Genomic DNA, 24,121 nt, shown 5'->3' with positions numbered 1-24,121 from the left:
TCACCTTCATGACTGAGGCAGCCATGAACTCAGTGGTCTGCATTAACCCAGGTGAGTCACCTCCCAGACATCCAGAACATCCTGTATGCTCCTTTCCAGTGCGGCCAGATGACGGACATGATACACTCACCTCTGTGGCTGGTTAAGGAAACGACACCGCTTCCAAAGAACTTTTCCTCCCAAGGACCCCAAAGCATTTCACAAGAGATGCAATGGTATCCAAATCCTTCAGGAAATGATGAGCACATTCAGAGCTGGACAGTTCTTCGTTCAGCGATGTCCAGGATGGTGAGGTCTTGCTGAGCCATCGCTGACAGTGGGTTACACACACTGCTCCGACTGCAAACACCAAGTCCATCACCAGTAACAGGCAGGCTCAGAGCATTGCTTTCATCTTGGATTGTAAGCTCCACCAGGAACGCATCTATTTGTGCTTGTACAGTGCCCAGCACATGAGGCTTGGCTCCTAAGACAGAGGCAGGCCTGGGACCATCACCATGCTCCTTGGCATCAGAGACAGGGAAGGAACCTGGAAGTCCTGCCCCTCATTGCTGCCCATAAGACCACCCTCTTCTCACAGAGCAGGGAACTCAGGCCGAGCTCCACACATATATTTTGGTGCCTACCTCCCATTCATCTCACCAAGCTTAAAGTACCTAGATGCTTTCGGAGGCTCTGGGCCCAAATCCAAGAGTCCGGCTGGCAGGTTGCTGGTGCCCTGTGTCCTCCAGAGGCAATGCTGGAGGGAGTGCTACACAATGGAAGACAATCAAGATGCAAGGCAGAAGGAGAAGGCAAAGGAAATCAAGGTCAGAATTAAATTCTTTAATACAAAAAAAGTTTGTTTGTCGTCGTCGTCGCTGTTTAAGATATATCTGTAATTTCTTTGTTTAAAAATAAATATGTACTAAGGAATATCTTGAAAAAATTCACTAGACACAATATGTAGTGTTAATATCTTTTTTCCCCGCAATTATTACAGATAAACAGTAGCACCAATAAATAAAATGATAACAAATATTAAAATTAAAAAGGAGAGAGATTCAAGATGTAGAATTTTCTATTTTTCCTGTTTCTTCTTTTTACATATATAAAAAAATCGTAGCGTCTATTTAATCCGAATCACACATATACATAAACATATATATATATACAAACACATAGCCAAATATATATATAGTATGTAGATGTATATCTAACTCTTGTCTCAATAGGAATGTGTAGGGGTAGGTGTTAGAGAAATTAATTAAATAACTGCCCATAACATGCTACTGACTCTGCCAACAATTGGGGAGAGATGGGACGGGACAAGGGGAAGGTTAAATTTATACACAACCAGTACAAATAAAAAAAAAAAAAAAAAAAAAGGAGGTACGGCTTATAAATAGTTGAAATTAAATATTAACAAAGAATACTGAAAAATCCCTACTCTCTCATTAAATTATCTGTTTAATTTCTAATTTAAAAAGGGATATTAAATAAGTATATAAAACACTTTCTCTTCCCTCCCCCCGATCGGAAGCCTCTGTCTTGCGCACGATGCAGCATGAGTATTACACATTGCAGATGCAAGCACCCACCCGCGTGTTTTTCCTCCTCCTGAAAGCCACCAGTCAGATGGGGAGTTCCTAGTGGTTAGTAGTCACTTGTTGTGAGTCTGTTTTTAGACTGTCTTGTCTTTTTGGAAGCTTTCCGTGTTGTACATTATCAGGCGTTGAAAATTCAATTGCAGATGATGTTTGGCAGCATTCTGACACAGACCGAGTACCTTTTTGATTATTATTATTAATAATAATAATTTTAATCACAGAACTAGATTATATATATCCACATAGATGTACAAACACGCTTTCAGGGGGGTGTGTGTGTGCGCACGTGTGTACGGTGGGTTTCACATACACCACAGCATATATTGCAGATACACACATAGCCAAGATTCTTGGACACGGCTTAGGGATTCCGGCTGCCTTCACATTTGATTCCCCAGCCCAAGACATGGAAAAGGGGTCTGATATTTACAGTATGTCATAAAAAAGGAAAAAAATCTTCACGCTCTTAAGGGTCATTCACACCGGGCACATAAACTGAAGGCAACAAAAAATGTATTCTTTTCCCCCCTTCAATCTTGGCATACATATATATTATTTTTTTATATATATATATGTATAAAAATAAATATATATATATAAAAAAGAGAGAAAAACGCAAGCATACATACACACAGACACAAATGCACACATTCACATACACACACACCCCCCTACTGTGTATATACTTCTGATTAATATCCCTTTCCAGAAATGTTCCGTAAGCATCTTGGATGCTCTTGAGTGGCAGCTCTGTGCATGAAGAAAGCAGACAGTGCTGAATAACTGTGTGGCTATGCACCGGTCCCCATTCTTGCTTCAGCACACTGTAGGCCTTGTGTCCTTTTGCAGCCACCAAGGGCGGGAAATCTAGATTCCTGTGATACTTCCTTGAATGGAAAGTTAGTGTGCATCAGCTGCCCACCATCCTTAAGAGAAGCCAGCATCTTTCTCTGGCAAAGTTTCTACAGCGAATAAAGTCAACGCAAAATGTACACTGACATCCCATGTCCCAGCAAGGCAGGCAGGTTATGAGACGAGTAAGGGCGAAGGTTGGGGGAAGAGAGGGGAGGAGGAATCCTTGATCACGGAGATGGCCATTTCCTTGGCCTTTGACCCATCGCACCCTAGGATGCCGCTCTTTGGAACTCCCTGCCCATCCTCTCCATCACCTCTCCTCCCTGTCCCAGGCAAGGAGAAGGTGGTTTGTGGTACAGCACACTCTACAGAGAAACAGCGGAGGCCGCACAAGTCAGTTAGAGTTAAGAAGTTTACACCCAGCGCTTCTACTCAAGTCCAGTCTTAGCTTGTTTCTTATGCCCCAAGTAGCCCGCTTGTGTCCACAGCAGTCGAGTATTATCCAGTGAAGACACCAATAACATTAGCAATGTTAAAAAAAATAATCAGTATATATATATATATTTTATATATATGTGTGTGTGGTTAAGATATACATATATGTATATATAGATGTGGTTAAAATATATATACATATATATATATGTATATGTACGTATACACACATATATATGTATGCATGGCAAAACCCATCAAATACACCCCTATAGTCTTCCTGGCTCTGTTATTTAGCAGCATGAAAAGAAAAATAAAATAAAACAGTTCAAAACCCAAAGGTGAATTCTGTGCGGCGGGTGCCTTGGGGAATGTTCCTTCCGGAGTCCATCGTCCGTACTGAAAGTGCTGTGCTCTACCGATCCTTCATTTTTAGGGTTCATTTGGATTAGTGTTTTGTTTTTTTTTCTGTCCAGGCGAGAAATCAGGCTCCAGAAACAGGGCTGTTCCCCCTTCTTTTCCGCTGCTCACCGTCTCGGTTTTTCACATCTGTTCGAGAGGAGAGGGAAGGCAAAAAAGAGAGGAGGGTTTAGTGTTTGCGATGGGGGTGCAGGTAGGACAGGGAAGGGAAGGAAGGGAGGTGGCTAATGTGTTTTAGCACATGGTGTTAAGACATGGCATGACGTCACTGGTGGGGTGAAGTGCTGTGCAGATGAGGCAAAACACCTGAGAACCTCGACCCATGAACAGGTCGATGAGTTCTATTCCCCCAGGTTCATTTAGGGCAGAAAGGGGGTACTGGTACAGGGGGAAATTTAGGAGCAGAATCAGAGGCTTCCTCACAGATGAGCCAAGTGACTTTTTTGCACCCTCACACCATGCACACACAGATACACACAAACACACAGAAAAACAAGGCTAAGCAATGCATGCAGAAAGACGCATTCCCTCAGCTCCCCACCTAGCCTCTTGTTCAGGTTGGAAGCAGTGCAGACAACAAGGCCTCATGCAGGAAAGGAGGTAAAAAGAAAGTGCCTCTCATTTGACTAGCTGCCATGAGCAGGAGTTAGCACCAGAGAAAGCAGCAACAGCCTGAAGAAGCAGCAGGAGAAACGAGAATTCACCCTCCCAGGTAGGGTCCAATTCTAATTCTACAAGAAAGAGCATGAGCAACTTCACCTTAACTAGCTTTTCATCTAGAAACAGATAAGCTACTCACTCCTATGACTCCTTCCTATCTTTCTGGCCAACACAGCAGCTCTGGAAACCTCCCTTAATGCCAATTATCCCACCAAAGAGAGCAACCAGTAAGAGAAACTAGTAAACTCCTTCTGCCATCATGACTTCTTTGGGATATTGTTTTTAATTTGTATTTGTTACTATTTCTCACCTTTCAAATTCTGCAGGGTAATTTCCAGCTAATCTGGAGTTTGGGGAAAGTAGAGAGGGAAAATTAAGTCTGGTCTCCCACTTCAGGGGTTGCTGGGAGAAGGTTAACTCCAGAAGCTGCTCTATTCTGGCTTCTACATCAATTGCTTTCCCACTGAAATAACAGCATTCCAGAAAATTCCTCTGTATACAGAGTGGTTTCCACCACGGTGGCAGTGCCAATGCCACTCTGGTTTGGGCACAAAGCATTTTCACACCAAAAAGAAATACGTGCTGCTTGCATCAGCCTCATTCACCTAGCCAATTCTAGGCAGGGAAATTGAGACACACGGATGCCTCCTCTCTCAGGGTGTAGCCACAGAGGACCCTGGATCTCTCTCCCTTAGCCTCTCCCGTCCAGCCACTGCAACACTCTCTTACCAGGAGGAATCTCCTAGATCTCTGAGAGAGGAACCTGAGCTCAGGGTCACAGCCAAGGGCTCATTAGCAACCCCATTTCCATGTCTCTCTCTGGTTAGGTAGAATGATCCCACATCAGAGGTGCACTCACAGCTGCTGTGAGTCAAGAGACCCCAGAGTTCACCAAAGCACTCAGCTGAGAGCGAGGAATCCATTTCTGCACGTGCCTATGCCACAGATGGTGTGTGACAGGTAGCACTCAGATGACACATGCACAGCATGGATCTCTGAACAAATGCTAACCACACAGTGTCTTCGTGTCTCCCATTCAAACTACAGACTTCTGCCTGCCTTCACCCAGAGACAGACTTAATCCTGCCACATTTCACTTAACGCTGAGTGCAGCCCCCCAAAACACAACTCTGGCCAAGACACGGAGAGGGAACTCTGAGCACAGTGCAAGGGGACAGGGTACTCTCCCTGGCTTTTAGAAGAACGAAGAGACAAAGGAGAATGTGGGGAGAGCCTTGATGGAGGATCCTGGCCTGGCTTTCCTCCTGCATACAGCAGTACCTACAAGCCAGGCAGGGGTGGTCAAATCCTAGTCAGCTAAGGATAAGTCTCTATCCAAAAGCATGCTCAGAGTTTGCATACAGGTAATGTAGAGGGCTACAGACCCTCTTCATGGCTACCTCAGCAAGATGAACTCTATTACTTTGTTCTATAGGAAAGGATACCTTAGATACAAGTGCCCTGTCTCCAGGAGCCATCCCCATCCAAGTCCTGACAGTACATCTGAAATGCACAGCTGCCCTCTGACACAGGGAAACTCTGTCCTCATCTCAATTAGCCCTTCTGCCCTCTGGCCCACGTAGGACAGCGAAAAGAAGTAGTCACACAGCACTGGTGCCAGAAGTCAGCAGGAAGCAAGCTCCCCCCTCTTTCTCTTTCTCTGTCTCTCTTTGTGTATTTCATCCTTCAGGACACAAACCTGCAAGTGCGCTCGTTTAACTCAAGCTGCCTCGACTTGCAACGTGAGTCTGTGAATTTGCAGGAACATTTACAGGTCTGGGGATCTTGTACAAACAAGTGCTTTCTCCTCTCTGAGCAAGGCTCACAGTGACTGCAAAAAGGCAAAAGGAAAGACGTCTAAGCTACAGCGCTTCAGCAGAAAGAAAATACACATGCAACACCCTAAACATCAAAGCAATCCCTCTGCCCCCTCCCACAGCCCCCATGCCGCCCACTGGAGCGTCGTGGGCTGATGGATTTTCCAGCAGCACCCCGGCAGCCCCAGGACAGCACCCCTTTGCATTAGCGTAAAGAGAAAGAGAAAAGGCTCTCTGCACAGTATTCACAAATGCTGCATTGGATCCATAGGCACAGGCCAGAGGGAGGAAGAAGGGGAAAGCAAGGATGGGAAGGTGAGAGGTCCCAGCCAGCTATTGACATATCAATGAAAGGCGTTCTCTGAAGTGGGCTATTCGAGTAGAAAGAGGCCAGCAGCTGAACGAGTTAAATACACAGGGTCTCTCCTCCCCTGAAAAGCAGCTGGGCTGCAGCATCAGACGGTTACTCCTGCAGCCAGCACTGCCCTCCTTTCTGACAGCCCCATCCCAACCTTGCCACCATAGGTCACAGGAGTGTCCTGTGAAGGGGTTATGACTTTACAATGCAGAATTCTGTGAAACGCTGTGAGAGAGGCAGAGCGAAATGGACAGAGAAAGACAGGGAGAGAGAAGCCACCAAATGCAGCAGAGAGAGGAAAGGAGAGAGCGAGCCCGCCCGGTTCCCCAGCACACCCTCTCCAGCTTCCCGCCGTCCCACCTCTCCTCTCCGCCTGTGACTCCACCAGACACGCACGCACACCCACACACACGCACACATGCACGGCAGACACCAGCCTCCCTGTTGCCAGTCACCGTAGCAGTGAGGGCACAAGATGAGTCGGGGGAAGCAGACGAGAGAGTTGCAACCAGAAAGTGTTGAAAAGAGGGTGCAGAGCGCTCGCCCGCCCGTCCGCACTCCTGTGCCTTGGGAGAATTGTCACCACTGATGATTAGAAAGCCAAGCAAGCTAAAGCCACCTTCCCTGAGATGCCCTCAGTGCCAGAGCGGTGCCACCACCAGTGCTGCCCCTGCAGGATCTGCAGCCCACCAGTGACTGGGAGGGGAGGGTGAGATTTGCATGAGCAGCAAGCAGGCGGATTGCTTTGGGGAAAGGGAGGGAAGAAAGTCTACAAGCAGAGGACACAAACGTACAAGCTGAGTGGTTTGTACCGGCCTTTCTTGCGCTTTCTCTTTTGACCCTTCCCCTTTCCTCGCTTTGATTTTCTGGAAGAAAAACAAAAAAAAAAAAAAAACAGAGAAAGAGAGAGAGAAGGAAAGAAAGGGAGAGAGAGAGAAAACAGAAGAAAACGCAAGGAAGAGGAGGAAAAAAAATACAGCCATGTGCCTTGCTAGGAGGGGGAAGCACATGGGGCAGGACTGGATGGCAGGTCCCAAGGCCGAAGCATAGATCTCCACCTCGCACACACATTCACCGGCCCTTCTGCGCTCCTGCCAGCACCGCAACCAGCCTGCCCATGGCCAAGCCAGTGCCAGGGACTCAGAGACCACCGCCAGCAGGGCTGCTGCCAGCACAGGCAGATCTGCTGCCCCTCCAAATCAGAGGGGCAGTGGGGAAAGGACAGGGCGTGAGGGGAAGGAACAGAAAGCTTCGTGAAAGCATCACGCAACCGCAGGGAGTGCAGACAACCGTTCCAAGCGACAAGCACGGGTGCACACTGACTGACAAGAGGCAACCTGAGGGGAGAGGTTCTCCCCAGGGAAAAGGAAACTGCTCTGACCTGATGCACTGCCCAGCACCAGGCCTAGGAGGGGGCAGCCAAGCTCCAACAGCTCTGCTGCCAGGGTGGTGGTGATCCTGTCTTGGGATGGAAGCAAAGGGGGCCTCACCTCAGCACCCTACAGACAAGGGGTGAGACCCGGTCTACACAGCAGCACTGTGTGGGAGAGAGCTATCTAGCCTGAAGGCTCTGCTTACCCATCCCACCTCCTGCGTGTGGTTTGGAGGGCTTCAGGAGACCTCACCAGATGTCTGCTAACCTCCCCTCTGGCAGCCTCTAACCTGAGCACTGGAGGGGAAAAAGGGAGGCCTGACCTAGTTATGACACCCAAGAGATAACCAGCAAGCAGCTTTCCGATTTTCCCTCCTTTCCCTCCTTCCCGTTGCCTTCCATGTGGATCTGCCAGACAGATGAGCAGTTGGAGCCAAGGCACTGACTCCATTCTGAAAAATTCACCAGTAGCTCCTGACTCTTGGGCAGGCCTAGACACTAACCATGGACCTCTACAGACCAGTGAGAGCACAGGGAAAGAGGGAGGCTGGAGCCTGCGCTGCTCCTGAGCCACATTAGCACAGGACCAAAGGAGAGACATGCAAGGAGAAGGCCCTAGGCAAAAGCACCAGGGCTTGTCAGGCAAGTGAGCCCCAGCATTGCAGTAGTTCAGCAAAGGCTCCCTCATTCCCTGGCACAGCCCACCTCAGGAGGGAGCTGTGATGGGGACATGGGGGACAGAAGGGAAAGCACCATAGGTGTTTCTTAAGCCCTGTTCAAGTCGTCTCACTGGAATGAGTGTCAGAGCATCAGCTCGCTCCCAGCCTCTGCCCTACATGTCAGGAGTCACAAGGAGGCGGTGAGGGGAGGAAAATCGACCTGAAGGGAGGAGAGGGGCACCAATATAACAGGACTTTCAATCCAGCACAAATCAAAGCACACCAGCCTCTCCCATTCCTTCCCTTCCTTCCCCAGGGAGTGCAGAACCAGCAAAGAGCAGACAAGGTGCTGTTAGAAGAGGAAAGGGAATGCAACACAGTCCAGGCTGGCTGCTTCACCCACACCCATCCTTACCAGAGTTCACACAGACCCAACTCTCGCACACCTTCAAACCACAGAGCCACGCAGACCAACCACCCCCAGCACGGCCCTGCTCAGAGAGGAGTGCCAGCTGCACACAGCCCAGTGCAGCCAGGAGCAGATTTCCAAGGGGAGGAGGAGAGGCTGGAAGGCAGCTAGAAATACACAACCACCAGGAGAGGGGTGAAAGAAGTTCTCTCACTCTCCCGCTTGCTCTCTGTTCAGCCTCATCTCCCAGTATTCATTCACTTCCTCTCCCAACTCCACACTTCTGACCAGCAGAGCTGCTACCCCAGCCATGCACAGTCCAGCTGACTCTCACCAGAGAGGTCACTCTTTCTTTTCAATATTGCTCCACATTTTGTGATCATCCCTGCAGCTACTGCAGGACAAGAGCTTATTTCTCTACTTTCCACATCGTTTTTCCTTTCGGGAGGAAGGAAAAGGAAGGTTGTACCTTAACCTCCTTCAGGTCACAAGAGCAAATCCATCAGACTGAAAAAACTCTCATGAAAGCCTCCACCAAGACCCAGACAGGACATCCACCTCCCTTTACACCCTCCCTGGCCCCCACCCAACCAAAACCAGAGCCACATCCTGCATGGCATCTGTCCTGCCTCCACCAGACCTCTACTGTCACCTCTCCGTGTAGCCAGCAGAGTTCCTACCCAAGCTGCTGTGAAAGAAGCCAGCAAGTACTCACTCAAGCAGCAAGAAAAAAATTAATCATAAAGAAAGGCAGCGATTTGCAGTAACCAGAAACACCCCAGGAAGAGGGAAGGGAGATTAGGGGCTGCACCTTGAATCCATTCTGGTAGGACACACAAGACGGGACCTCCCTGACTCAGGATAAAGCGTTAGGAATGACTGCCATGACCATGGGTCATGCAAGCTCCAAGACTGGGGTATGAAGGAACAACCATCAGATCTGGGTTTCTGTGCCCACCTGGAACGGATTCAGAGTGTCGCCCCATGCACTACCATATGCCATTTCCAAAAACACCTTCTCCAAGTAAATACCTCCAACCAAAGATAAGGGCAAGGGGCAGTGGGGAGAGGAAACACCAACCAACCACCAAAAGAGAAAGGAGGAAAGGCTTGTCACTTACTTTTCTTGTTTGTTTTTGACATCTTTCTTTGGTCTGTGGGGGAACAGAGAACAAAGGCCTCATTAGAAGGGAGCTTACCACATATGCTTCCAGTATTATCCCCCAGGTCCCACCAAGTCCAAGGAAGGACATGTACAGCTGGCATTGCAGGATGCCCATGGCAGGTTTAGTGGTCCTTCTCAAAGTGTTTGCTCTCCTTTTTCATCTCAATGGCACTCAGTGCCAAAAGACCCCAGGTTGCAGGCTAGCACTGTCCACCTGTGATATCTGGAGATGGAGGAGCTGCACCAGCAAATTACTTCTTTTTCCAGGCTCAGCCATCCCTCTGCAAACCAACTGAGGAGACTGCAGAAGCCTCTGGAAAACAGTCCCAACCCAAGGGCAGAAAAAGGAAAGGCTCAGAGTAAGTTTATTGCAAGAGGAACCAGTGCTGCTCCATTCTCACCTGCAGTCACATTTACTGTGCTGTAAGAAGCTCATGTGCGCTATGTGCTGACTCTGATGGGGTTTAATTCTCATGATCTGGAATGAAAGAAACAGAGAGGGTCACTGCCCATTCACTATTTATATTCACAGCTCCAAATCAGCCTGCTGCACAGCAAAGCATTTGCACCCCAGGTGTTCCTGGGAAGAGCATAGCAGAGTTTGAGCTGGCTTTGAGGCCCCATTCTCCCAGTCAGAAAGATCTTTGATCACAAGCAAGCAACAACACCAGACTCGTGCCAAAGCTCTGTTTGCTCATGTATTCAAGGTGCCAGCACTGGTGGACGGCCTTGGAGAAAGGTATGGGAGAGGGCGTAACACCATAGCAAGGTTCTCACTGAGCTCTCCCTGGCTGATGCTAGAGGGACGGTAAAGGAGTATCCAGCCTGCTGTCACGTAGAAGCATGCTTTGGTTTAACACAAGGGCCCGTATCTAACTCCTTTTACCTACGCCACCATTCCTTCCCAGCTGATATATCACTTTGTCAGTGACTCAATACACATTGTAAATCTGGTCATCTGTGGTTAAAGCAGCCCTGCAGGGCCAGATATTTTCCATCACCCAGCCCCAGATGCCTCCAGGGTAATTATATTAGAAGCGATGCATGTATTGTCACAGTTTCTCAACCCAGAACCTGACTGACCCACGAGCTCTAGCATTTGCACCAGAGATCTGCTCAAGTGCCTCTGACCCCTTCCAGGCATGCAGGTATATCAGCCCAAAACTGTGATTCAGCAAGGAATGGTAGGAAGACCATCCCCAGCTACACCATGCTCAGGCCCAAGCTAGAGCCTGCAAGTGGAAAAGCAGTATAGGGAACCATGGAAGGACACAGACAGGTGACCCACCAGAGTTAAACACAGCTCAAATGACATGCAAAAAGAGCCCACACGTTAATCACTTAGTACTGCATGTATGTCATTCATATCATAAAGTGATGGCAATATTCACAGTGGCCATTCAAGAGGTTGAAGGAAAAAGTAGGTGAGGGAGCTATGGGTTAAGGGCACCACTGTGGGCACAAGTTAGGATCCAGGCTGCAGACAAGGGAGGTGACAAGCTCTCTAAAGCAGAGTTCACATCTTCCCCATGTGCCCAGCCTTTTCTATCACAGCCATCTCTGTCTCCTCCAAGAAATGAATTCAGCAGCCTCCAAACAAAGGAGGAGGATGCCCAGAGGCAGAAAGGCTTTTCCACTTGACACTGAAGCAGTGTGTTCCTTAGAGCCCCTTTCCACCCCTGCTGTGCCAACGTAGCTAATGACTCAAATCCCTTGCTCTGTTGGTAAAGGCTGACCTCACATGCCCTCCGGGAGAGAGTACTGACAGGCTTTCCCCTCGTGCACTACCCAGCTGCTTTCAGATCAACATCTGTGTGGACCAAACACAGAGTGAAGGTGCAGCAGGGGCCCAAGGAGTATCTTCTTTGAGGCTTTAGAGGTAAGTGCACCAGAAATGCTCCTTTGCATTATCTTAAACATGAAGTGCTCCTTTGCAGAAATTCTCCTTTGCATGCTCCTAGCAACTCTATTTGGGCACTGGCAAGGTCAGATCCAAAAAAACAGATTCTCCCCTTAGCCTTGATGAGACATGGGCAATTTATCTTTTAACCCTGCATGGTGCAATGCTGGGCACAATGGTTAGGAGAGAGGTTAGTCCTCCTGATCTGATAACCTCCAGTTCCCTGTGATAGGGTGCCCTTCCTCTGAATTAGCTGGGAGTGGAGACTTGGAGTGGCTGTGATGGCTGACTTGCTTCCTTTCACCCAAGCATGCCAGCTTGCAAGTCGGGCCCTCACCTCCATCGTGACGTTGTACACATCCACAGGAACACATTCTAGGCCCTCATCGCCGCAGCAACCCGCACATCTCATCAGAGGCACACAGGATGGCTTGAATATGTACTCCACCTCATCAGGGTACTCCTGGAAAATGTCCACCAGGGTCTCAATTGTCCTGCAGAAGCTGCGCTCATAGACTTCCAGGAATTTGATAACTAAAAGAAGGAATGGAGGGAACAAGTTAATGCAAACTTAGCTCAAGAACGTCTAGCGCTTCACCACTTAAAATGTTGCAACACATCTACCACATGCTCTTCACCAACAGTCTTGTAGGCAGGCCTAAATCCATTGTCTCTACCCCCTACACACACACACAAATCAAGTGGGGACAGAAGGAGACAATCTTCTTATTGCTGCTTTAGGGCAGAGGCAAAATAGACCACAGCCTCACTCATATTCCCTGCTATCCCCCATACTCTTGGATATGCTGCCACAAAGCATACTAGCTCAGCCAAAAGGCACCTGAGGCTGCTGAGGATAATCTGCACTCTAGGTTAAAACCCTTCACCGATTTGCCGTTTATCCCTTTTCAAAAACAGCCAGTGGATGCCCCAGTGGCTTTTAGAAGGCAAGGGAATAAGCCAGAAGCATCCTTTCTACAGCATTCAGAGCAGAGACCCTTCCAAGAACAAGCAGAAGGTTCTGAACCATGCATTTACGTATCTTCATTCTTCCAGTCAGCCACTTCTTTTGCTCATGCAGAACATTCACCTCAACAGGCCACCTCAGAGCCATGACAGCACTTGCTACAAGTCACAGCCTCCGTGTCTCCACACTGACCACTTTCCCAGACCAAAGAATCAAGCCACCCACTGAAAGACTGAAAGCAAGCCCACAGCACCCCCAGGATTAACCAGACCATACACCTGGCCACCAAACCACAACGAGGCAGTGTGGGAGGGGGAACAGGGTGGATCTGCCATGATCTGCCACCTTCCCTACTAATGGAGCAAACACTAACTGCTTACAATCTGCACTGATTTCACAAGCATTTCTCAATGTTTCCCAGTTTCTTGCCAAAGCTTCATTCTGTTGCTTGGTCAAGGGTTGGAGAGAATTAAAGAGATGAGAAAGAGGATAGATAAGTACACACAGACAAAACCCGGCTGCTAATACAGTTCTGCAAACAGTGAGTACCTACAGCCCTCCAGGCCTCCTAGCTCTATCAGCACACAGGTAAAGGAGGATGTCCCAAATGGAGCAGAGGATAAGAGTACACACAAAGAGACAGTACCTGCCCATGCTGTTATGCACTATAATGATCCACCTGTACAGTATGCAGAGTCCTACAACACCAAGGTTGATAACTCAGAGTGATAAGAGCAAACTGCTTGCATCATGGAAAAAAATGGTCTCCAGTAAGCGTTTCTAAAGTGCCCTGAACTTGTGACAAACTGGCATAAAGGTTACTTTGCCACAAAAATGCAAAAGCTGCAGGGCTTGGAGCTCACAGCCCGCAGTTAATTGTTGAAAGTTAATTCTAGGTCACACAGAGCTGACAGTGCCACAGTGCTGAGAGCGGGTACAAGAGGGGAGGAGCTTCCATCCAGGGAGTCTGAAGTGTCAGAAAGTGTGAGCAGCTATTAAAAGAGAAAGTGGCTTGTGAAAGGGAAATGTAGCCTGGCAGGCATGGACTGCTTGTTGGTATTCCTCATCTAGAAGACAGTATGTTTCTGTTTCTTGTCCTTTCCCTTCCCTTTTCCTCTTCTCCTAACTGCAGTATGCCTCCTGTCTATTCCTCTATCTTGTCTGTGGCTACCTCCTTCTTCCTGTTGACTTCAGAGTGACCTTAGCCACCGCGTATATTCTAACAAGTTGAACAATTTAATACGTGGGAAATTCTGTAGGCACAATGACAGTGGCTGAACTGCACTGTTGATCATTCACACTGTGCCAGCAGGAAGAATCTGGGAACTCTGGCAGAGAAGGCACAGTTCTGGACAAAAATGCTTACAGACCTACGTCAAGGGGAGGGAGGGAAGTGGGAGGGAAAGCAGCAGTTACCTGTGCAGATCAAAGCTGCTCACCGCAGTAGTCTGGGGCATAAAGGAGGAAGAAACCGAAACAGAGTCAAAAACTGAAGTGAACCTGATTAATGTCTGCCATGCTTCCTAAATGTTTGCACTGCACAAACAGCTGGATTACACCAGAGAATACTGACTACAGATTGGCCAGAGAACAGCACATTCAACTTCTTAAGCAGAGCCTTTGCTTTCACGGCTGCACCCTCATGACTATACTTGAGATCTGGGAGATTTGGCATGACCAAATCCTTTCCTTAAAGAATCTAGGAGATTTTGCCCTTACTTTAACATATGATTTTCCAAAGTCTGAATCAGCCTCTGGAAAGGAAACGGGGAATCTTTCTCCAGTTGCCAGTCAGAAGATCCTACCATGGAAGGCTTTGATTTTGCTGGACACAGAGCATTCACTTGTACACTGTGCAATGCTCAACAGTTCATTTGCAAAGTTAGCACCCAAACCAGAGCACATGACTGAGGCACAGTCATCCTCACAGCAAAGCCCTGCCCCTGCTACCATACCTACACTTACTCCCATGTACTGGGAGTCATATTCCACACTTTGCTGGGCTGATTCAGACTGTGCTTCCTTTCCATTGGTTGTGCCAGGGACGGAAGAAGGTCTGTCTTTCACGGGGAAACACAGGAAGGTCACTGAAGGACTAACAACACTTGGCCTGCTCCCTTCCTGCAATTCGGGTTTCAGCCCACATATAAAGTTAATCCCACATCTAACCCACTCTCCTACCCCCCAAAACACCTCCAGACTTGAGTCAGAGGTTCTTCTTTGTCAATGGAGGGGGCAGTAAGGTTAAAAGCCAGTCCAGGCCCACATTAACTCTTCAGGGCAGGCATAGCCAGAGCAGGCAGGATTACGTCCAAATTTGGAGCAGTTGAGTGGGAACATGCTATACTAGAAAAGGAACAAGTTCACGATCACTCTGCCTCCCTTGCCATCAATGGCTTAGCAGCAATGCAGACATACTGTTCTTTTAAAAATAAAAGCGCTGCCACAAGTGCTGGTGGTTTCTTTTATTTATACCAGAAAATCTTTTCTCGTGGAACAAAGAGTGTTTGTCTGCCTCCTCTACAACTTCCCGTGCCACAAAACATGTGGAAGGCTCTCTTGAGCACAAAAGGGTAGGGGCTGAAGCTAAAATTACAGTCTCCAACCAGAGTGAATCCATCCCAAATAAAAACCTGTTACAGCTTGACATCTCAGAAAAAGCATGAAATGGCCAAAGACACAAAATCACCTTTTACCCCAACCCCAAAGCCTCCAAAAGCTTCAGTGGAAGGAGCTACAGGCCTGTCCTTCTGGAACACAGGTCTATCATCGTCCCCTCTTTGAAGAACTGAGGTACAGAGAGAGGACCTCCAAGGTCAAACAGCAGGATGGAAGTAGAGCCAGGAAGGTGATGCCAAGAGTCTTGATTTCTAGCTCACAGATATATCTGCATCGCAGAACCAGAAATAGCACCAAGGCAACAGCACCAAAGTCTCCCCCTCACATTGCCAGACTAACTTCTCCCGCGATCCCATCAGCCTTCCTGGGACAGGGAATTAAATTGTTTGATTCTTCTCCTCCCCAGGCAGGTAGTCGGACAGAACAAATGGCACAGATGAGGACACTAGCTCCTTTCTACCAACAGCAGAGGACCGATTACCAAAATAAGCCTCAGAGCAGGCCCCATTTTGATCCCTCTGGAGTCACTGAACCTTCTTCTGTTGACTTCAGCAGGAGCAAGGGTCAAGCGCAACAGGCGGCAGCCTGCCAGCAAATTTTGCCCGTGCAAAATGGACACCTATCCCAAACACAGCCTGCCACAAGCCCCTGGCAATGCACACTTAGCCTGTCACACCAATAAAGTTACAGAACTTGAAATCCACTGCACCACCACAAAAAAAGCCAGTGTGGGCCCACACTGCTAGAGCCCTCTGCTGACCTCCAGCTGGAATAACGCGGGAGGTCACCACCAGCAGGGACCCTGCAAGATCTTCGCCAGACCCTGCCACGCAGCCAGCGGTCTGCTCCGCCATGAAGGTATAGGGAAAACACGGCCAGGATGCTCTTAAAGCAGCTGATGATCACCTCAGCCTGAAGGCTCCAGAGTCCACAGCCCTTTAACCCCACTGAGGACTGCAGATAGAATGCCAACCTCCTGCAATGCACTGGGGTCTACAAGACAGTGGGAGGCATCACTAACTATCCCGGGGGCTGACCATTCTCCTGGTCTGCACTTACTTGCACAAACCAACAAGGCAGAGGACAATGCCACATCCTAGCCTTTGGGCTAGCTGTACAGACCCAAAATCGCAACAGCTGCTGAGGCACCACCTTGTTTCCTCACCAGGCAATTGCCTTGCCCGTAATGGACCACAAGCAATAAATTGAGTAGAACCTATTGGATCACGCTGCAGTCTCCTGAATCTGCTAAGCCTGCTAGCTCAGACTGGAGTGAAAGGGTGTATTTTCCAAGCCTGGCTCCGTACATCACTAAGCAATAACCTAACTGAGGGGTACCTGGGACTGTCAGGAGCCACGACTTCAGAAAACCACCCTGGGCTGCTCTTTTCTCCTTCTCTTCCCCAGAGACCTGGCTGGAGCCGGGGCGTTGCTTTAGGCTTTGTTCAGGGATCAGCCCTGGCCACACAGCCGGGCACCACCGCAGTGAAGATGACAAATCCCTTCCTACAGCACTGTGGCGAATGCCTAGCAAACTGTTCGCCGCTACTCAGCGTGCGCGAGCATGTGTGTGTGTGTGTGTGTGTGTGTGTATATATATATATATATGAGCGTGTGTATGTGCACAGGCGCACGCACGCAGTTTTCCTCAGAGTTGTGGGAAACCAGCAGTGGGCTGGGCCGGCCCTGCTGCACGCCCAGGCCCCGCGGCAGCCCCGGGGTCGGCCCCGCGGCCACCCGGTCCCAGCACCCCGACCCGCGGCCGCCACAGCCCCGCGAGGAGGGGGGGGCGCGGCTCACCGTAGCGAAGGGGTTAATGGCGGCGGCCCCCCGCTCCCGCCGCCGCTCCCCGGGAGGTGGCGGTGTTGGCCGCCGCCGGCTCCCGGGGCTCTGGCCTCCTTCCTCCGAGGCCCCCGCCACCCCGCCCGCCCCCCGCCCGCCGGGCAGCCCCCCCGCGCTTACCTTCATTGGGTTTCCGCTCCCCATCCCCCAGGGCAGGAGCTGCCTTCGACAACTGCAAAGATAACAGAAAATCGGTCACCACACGGAGCCGCGGCGCGGTCCCGGGGCGCGGGAGGGCTCCCAGGCAGGAGGCGGAGGGGACGCCCCCGAGGTGGAGCCGTTATATTCCCCCCAGGCGGACACAGAGGCGCCTTTTGTTCCTCCCGTCCCCCGAGGAGCCGAGCGGGACACGGCGGGACAGGCCGGACCCGCGCCGAGGGAAGGGGCAGGCGGGAAGGCGGCGGCCGGGCCTCCAGCACGGCGGCCGACGGAGGCCCCGGAGGGAGAAACGGGTCCCTCGGGAGCGACCCTGGGCGGTTTTCAGCCAAAACCAGCAGGAAAATGTGGGCCCAGGGGAGAAAAGTAACAGGAGTGCCCTTCTACTGCTGACATGACCAGTGGGATCTGGGGGGGCATCGCTCTTCTCCCCTGGCTTCCATTTCACCTGGGAAAGGTGAATCCCCTCAGGAGGGCACAGGGGAATGAAGGGTGGCCAGGCGCAAAAGGGCATCGCTCCCCTCTCAATGTCACAGGTGTCTTGTGCTGAGCAGTGGTGGCCACCGAGGTGCTGGTATCTGTCCGGGTGTCAGGGCAGTTAGCTGTGACAGCACTGCTTTGCCGACAGCACCGCCAAACCGCCCAGGTTTCCTTCCTTTCCCCTGGAAGGGCGGGCAGTGCACACCCTCACCTAACGGTGCCGGTCCCCAGCCCCTGCATGGCCATGCTCCTGTTCCTCAGCTCCCTGTGGCTTCCCCTGAGCAAAACCCAGGCAGGCCCCAAGCCCTTCGTTCACTCCTTCTGCCTTCTGGGGTGAGGGGCATTTCCTGACACAGGCAGGAGTGGCGACAGGTAACCCACCGCCAGACCGGGATGGAGAAGCGTGACACCACCGTGCTAAGGAAGTCCTTTTAATTCCAAGTGAACCAAAAACTCCACGCTTCCTGCTCTGCATGAGGGCTTTGGCTCTGACATAACTTTCCAGCCAAGTCAGGTTTCCCCCTGCTGTTCTGTTCTGAACCAAAACTGAAAAATGCCCGGCTTTCTTCACTTCTCCAAGCTATGTTGCCACCTGTGTGACGCCATCCACCCCAGAACCTGCTGTCTTTTAGCAGAGGCCCCACAAGAGAGTGGTGATACATACAAAAATACTGCTTCATCAGCGATATGCTGCATTTAGGCTTAGAGAAAGGCCCTCTGATGTCGTAGCTAGAGACAGAACTGAGCACACCGAATGAAGTCCACCCCAAGCTCACAACGGGAACCCACCACCACGCAGCCCCATGCACAGGGCAGCACCACCCTCCGAGCAGCCCAAAGTGTCAGCTTTTAAAAGGAGGGGGCAAGAGAGCCAGCAAAGCCCTAGAAGCCCCTTTCCCAGCCATTCCTTTGTGTCTGTGCACAGTTCCCTTTGTCTAAAGCCCCCCTCATCGAATTCCTTGTTACTTATTTCAACCAAAGTCTTCCTGTACCTGGGCACAACTCAGCAGCCCAGACCTGTGCCACCCTGTACTTGGATCTGTTTCTTCTCTGGGGAGGAGAGGGCTGCGTGCACAATCTCAGCGCTGGGACAACAGTTTAAAAAGCAGGTTCCTAGAAACAGTTTCATTCCTGAAGTGTGAAGGTCACTGCAACAGCAGGAACAAAATGGAGGCAGTAGAGGTTGCAGAGGCCTTCCAAAGCCACTCAGTGCCTGACAGCCTAAGGGTCAAAAGAAAACCGCATCAAGGGCAGAAACGCCTCAATCAGTGTTGGAGCACAGGAAGAGGATCACGAGCCAAGTCAGTTTATCCAAGTCACAGCACCTCCTGGACCTTTTGCAAAGTGATTTTGGGTTCACACAGAATGACCGTGATGGACCGCACAAAATTAGCTCAGAGACGCTTTGAGGGTCATTCTACCCATTCCCTATGCCAGGCTGCCTAGCCAGCTGCCAAGCCCTCTGCCTCCTTGCACGCACGTATGGTGCATGGGTGATGGGAAGCAGAAGCAAGCCACACACTTCCACTGCTCACTTGCACCCAGCCAGCACCTCGCCCTGCCCCTGATGTACTGGAGCAGAAAAGCCTGAGCTCCCGCGGAACTCACCTAGACCTGGGTTGTGATCCCACCCCAAGGATGGGAAATGAGATCAGTACCAAGTCTGTAGAGGGCTTCTTAACAATCCCAGGGAGCTCTCAGCAGAAACCCAGAAGGTTTCCCAGAACTCGGTAACACGCTCTCTGCTCACTATACCAAGAAACTCTCCTGCCCTTTTGGTAGTGCCTTTCACCTGCGGCTAGTGCCCTCAAAGACCATCCACCGGAACAGCAGGCAAGGCAGGGGCTTTTGCCTCACCTTAAACCAGCCTGCTACGTATCAGTCAGGGCAATAGGGAACCAGAAGTCTTCCAAGGGACAAGGCCTGGCATGCCCTTCGGTGGGAGCCTGAAGGTCACACTCTCCTCTGCTGGCTTTCAGCATTACCCAACAGCTCTGCAATATGATTTCCTTTGAATAGATTTTCAACATTTCACAGAGGTGTGGAAGCAACTCCTGCATTCAAAAGCAGGATATGGGGGTGACCAAGGGGAAACTCCTTTCTGTGCCCTTCAGAGGTTGCAGCAAATGCATATCCCGCAGTGGAGTAAAACTCTCCCTAACAAATAAACCTGAACGTTCCCTGTCCCCCTTCTCCCCAAGTCCCTGTCCCGAGCACATTATACTCTGAAGGGAGAGAAAAGGTTAATCATGTCATTCCTCTCTAACCATCATCCCCCCTCACAACTACCACCAGCACTCTTTCTCTTCCTTCCCCTCCCCCTAATCTGTGCAGGCTCATTAAAAGAGCTTTGTAACTGTTTAGGACTGGAACAAACAATCCATCCACTTTTGAGAGGGACTCTGGGACAGGAGTTAAGGCACTTTTCGTCTTAGGCACTAGAAATTCTCAGGGGTTTCTGCTTAAGGGGAGGGGGGGACAGGACTTCACTGCACTCCTTCTCCATTGTACATGCAAACAGAGCTCAGTAATCCTGAAAGCTGCCAGCACAGCCAAGGCACCTCTGACACGAAGCAGGGCGGACAGGAAAGCAGATTTAAGGTTGCTCAGCAAACCCCTCTGAGATGTCAGCATGGGCTTCCCTCTTCCTGCTCCAAAGGAGTGCTCCCTCCCAGCCTGTCCTCTGAGCACAGACCTGGAGCAGCAATGGGGAAGGTGACCCGCTGTGCCCTGGCTGCCTACAGGCTAGAGAAGCAGGTTCTGGTGGCTCCCCATCGTGGCCTGGCACAGAGGCACAGCAAAGGCAGGGAGCCTGGTGGGTGTGTGATCATTAGCAGTCTAGTCACAGGCTCGTTCTCCCTCCCTCCTTGTCTGATCCCTGCCTCTTCCCTATGGCAATACAGCTGGTGTGTCCGGGTCCCTCTGCAGTTCAGGGCAGGAACAGAAGAGTTCCCAGCCCCTCATCAGGGGTGACCTGCCACCAGGCTGCCATCAAGACCGGAGACAAAGGAAGATGGGGAATGACAGATCATACCCTGGTCTTTGGGGGGGGGGGGGGGCTGGAAGGGGACAACAATGCAACCTCTCTGACCCCGTAGAGCTGAAGGACTGCACTGCAGCTCAGCACAGCAACACATGGGTGCAAAACCACCTTTTCTACCCTCTCCTACCCAGAAAGGCTGTCACCACCAGCAGAGGCAGACACCTGTGGCATCAGCACCACCCAGCCCCGACCATGGCACCATTTCCCACTGTCCCTGCCTGGCTGCAGAAGCAACCATAACAATAAGGAGTCATCCCCCTGCCACCTTCACCAGAGAAGCATCCCTCCTCCTTTGCCTTCAGGAAAGCTGCCCGACACAAACTGGACCCCGCTTTCCCAATGCAGCCTCTGCTAGGGCTTTTATTTAATTCTTTCTAACACGCCTGGCTAACTAGATAGGTTTTATTCAGTACGACAGCCAGATTAACAGTACAGATAAATATTATCATCAAAGCACAAAACCCTAGACCCGGCGTGAAGAGTCATGCCTCCTGCCATGCCCAGAGACATCGTCAAGCTGCCTACGTGAGATCTGCTGGCATTTCTAACGTTCCCATCACCGTGGTGCCCAGGCAATCAACGGACAAATAAGGACAGAACTGAAGGGCAAGACCTCACCATTGATCTGCCTGAGCACTTACATGGCCTGCATTGCCCAGCTATCTGAACATCTCACAATCTCTCATGTATCTATCCCCACAGCATTCCCCCCCCCCCCAAACCCACCGACACCCCGTTAATTCTTCCCTACTTCTTTCCCCACCGTTTTCCTCCCTCTTTTCTCATCAGCATCATCCTCCTGCCCAGAAGAACAGGCAGCACGAGGCTTTTACACAGCTCCTGAGGACAGGACCTGGACTCTACCTGATCTGCCGTTTCCTCCTCTGGTGAAGAGGAAGGGGAGGGGAGAAGGAGCAAGGGGAGGGTTAAAGGGTATTATCACTAGACACGGGTACTAACTACTATCACTAGACACTGTACTAACATACAGCCGGGAACACATACTGCTGCACAAGTTTACTGAGGAGCTGGGAAGCAAAGAAATCCCCGGTTTAGGTGACGGTGGAAAAACTCTTGGAGAGTGGAAAGAATTGTCCCATGAGCCAGATCTGGCAGGCAGGCAGCACGGAGCTGCTCTGTGCCACACTCAAGAGAGAGCTGCGCCTCGGTTCCCATCGAGCACAGCCCAATGTGCGGCTGTCACTGGAGAAAGTAGAGATATAACAGGCTAGAAACAAAGCGTGCAGTGCCTGCATGACTTCGGTTACAGCTGAAATGGCTCCTAATTGGGGAGTTACCTTCCAGCATCGGTGCTGAACAAACAATGTGAATAACTAATTACTTTGCAACGTTTATTATCACGATTGTGGGAGATGATCTGGCCCGCGTCCTCTCCAAGTGCCAGGCAGAAATGGCAGGAGAGAACTAACCTGTTATAGCCTTTAAAACATAATCCCTGCCCGCCTAGCGAACAGCCACTTTCACGTGGGCACTCTGTCTAAACCCTGTAATATCTCTTGGCAACACAGCCCTCTTGACTCTTTAGAAAAGGCAGATTTAGAGGAGAGGTTTCCACAGAACGCTTTCTTCTTTCTTAAAAGAATAAAAAATAAGAGAAAGAAAAGAAGGAAGAGTTGAAGAGAGTTGGTTTCCAATCCCTCGGGAATGACAATAAGGCAAAAGTAAAAGTGACCGAGGAGGAAGAGAAGAGAAAAATGCACGGTTTTGTAATCTCGATGCAGGAGGTATGTATTGCGATTATATTTTTTTTTTCCTCCAATCTGGAAGAAATTCAGGATCCATTTTGTCCTCTTTGATCTCTATTTGTTTTTCCAGCTAGGTATTTTGAACTCCACTCGGCGGCACGAACCCGAGCTGGGACCTAAGGCAAATACCGCCGAAACACCCTTTTGCAATGTCAGGAGACCCGAGGACGGGAGGCGAGGCTGATGCAAGAAGCCAGCGCGCTGCCTCCCTACTCCGCGCCGCGCAGCGCCCCGGCGGGACCCCCGGCCCCGCCGCCGCCGCCCCGGTGGGAGCCCCATGCTGGGGGCGTGCAATGCGCGCACACGTGCGCGGGCACTCCGCACGGCGCTGCCGGCCGCTCCGGGGGGCCGCGGGGAGCCGAGCAGCGCTTCTTCTCCCCCCCCCCCCCCAGCTGCAGCGCTGCACGCACGTGTGTGCGCTGCGGGAACCCACCGCACCCGCTGCCAGCGGCGCGGAGGCATCGCACCGAGCAGGTGGGAGGCGGGGGGGAGCGGGGGGGGCGAAAAAATAAAAAGAGTGGGGTAAAAGTCTTTTCCATCTCGTCGTCCCACACACCCTCCCCCGCCGTACGCGGGGCACAAAAGCCCCGGTCCCGCGCAGTCCCCGCCGCTTACCTCCGCGCTCTGCAGATAGAGCAGCGCCGCCAGCCCCCAGTGGATCCAAGTGAGCAGAAAGTTCATGGTTGCCGGCACACGCAGCGGAGCGGGGCCCGCCGCGCTCCGCCTCGCCGCCGCCCCGCCGCCGCCGCCGCCCCGCCGCGCTCTCGCCCGCGCCTCCTCCGTGCCCGCCGCCGCCGCCGCCTCCTCCTGGGGTGCCGCCGGCCGGGCGCTGCGAGGTTCTCCGCGAAAAGAAGGGTTCCTCTTCGGGGTCTCCGGTTTCACCCCTCCATAAGCCCGGCTCTCCGCCGGCCCTCGCTGCTGCTGCTGTTGCTGCTGCTCTCTGCGGGCGCTCCGCCGGGCCGAGCGCAGGCTCCGCGGCCGCCCAGCCGCCGCTGCTCGGCCCCCACAGCTGGGCAGTCCGAGCTCCACAGCGGCGCCCGTCCGCGGCCGCGCTCCCCGCGCCGGGGCAGTAGGCACCCTCGCCGCGCTCGCTCGGTTTCGCGCACTCACGCCAAAGTTTGCGCGGAAAGTTTCAATGCATCTCTTTGCCTGCGCCCCCTTCTCTTCGCGGTGGCTGCCTCCGGCGGCTCCCAGAGCCCGGGTCGCCTCCCCGGGGGAAAGGAAGGGGCTGCTCCCGCCGCCACTCGGCCCGACCCCTCTCCGCAAGTCGAGGTGGTGGCGGCGGAGGGGACGAACAGAGCGCTTTCCTCCTGCCCACTCTGTCTCTCTCTCTCCCTCTGTTCACCGCTTAAAAAAAAAAATCAGAATAGTAATGTAAAAAAAAAAAAAAAAAAGGAAAAAATCCAACCTGGCTCTAGAGAGGGAGGGAACTGGGGCGGGGAGAGGCTCTGCAGGAAAGGGAGGAAAAAAAATCCCAGCGGATCAAAGTATAGGTGGGGAAAAAATAAATTAACCGAGAGAATAAAGCAAGGCGGCAAGCCAACAGCAGGTCCCGGTGCCCGGGGAGGGCTCTGCTCCCGCGGCGCGCTGTCCCCCGCCGGCACGGCGT

At 51.5% G+C, this 24,121-nt stretch overlaps 1 protein-coding gene across 6 annotated transcripts; it reads right to left on the bottom strand.

The window, feature by feature from the left end:
- Nucleotides 1-804: 804 nt before the first annotated feature.
- Nucleotides 805-23,836, bottom strand: VEGFA (vascular endothelial growth factor A). Of its 6 annotated transcripts, XM_061365931.1 has the most exons (8): nt 23,128-23,836; nt 17,188-17,239; nt 11,977-12,173; nt 10,141-10,217; nt 9,696-9,728; nt 6,929-7,000; nt 5,659-5,790; nt 805-3,428 (listed from the first exon to the last, which is right to left on the bottom strand). In XM_061365931.1, the coding sequence occupies exons 1-8, from the start codon at nt 23,191-23,193 to the stop codon at nt 3,407-3,409; spliced, it is 651 nt and encodes a 216-aa protein (XP_061221915.1). In that variant the 5' UTR covers nt 23,194-23,836; the 3' UTR covers nt 805-3,406. The 6 variants fall into 6 exon arrangements, 4 of the variants coding, with proteins under 4 accessions (XP_061221915.1, XP_061221917.1, XP_061221916.1 ...); XR_009727315.1 differs by lacking the exon at nt 5,659-5,790 and having other exon boundaries at nt 6,929-8,385; XM_061365933.1 differs by lacking the exon at nt 5,659-5,790.
- Nucleotides 23,837-24,121: the final 285 nt, after the last annotated feature.

This window comes from Neopsephotus bourkii, unplaced genomic scaffold, assembly GCF_033783945.1.
Source record: "Neopsephotus bourkii isolate Nb327-2 ecotype Australia unplaced genomic scaffold, CSIRO-AGI_Nbou_v1 NB_1292, whole genome shotgun sequence".
Lineage (NCBI taxonomy): Eukaryota > Metazoa > Chordata > Aves > Psittaciformes > Psittacidae > Neopsephotus > Neopsephotus bourkii.
This window is presented reverse-complemented; position numbering and strand designations above follow the sequence as displayed.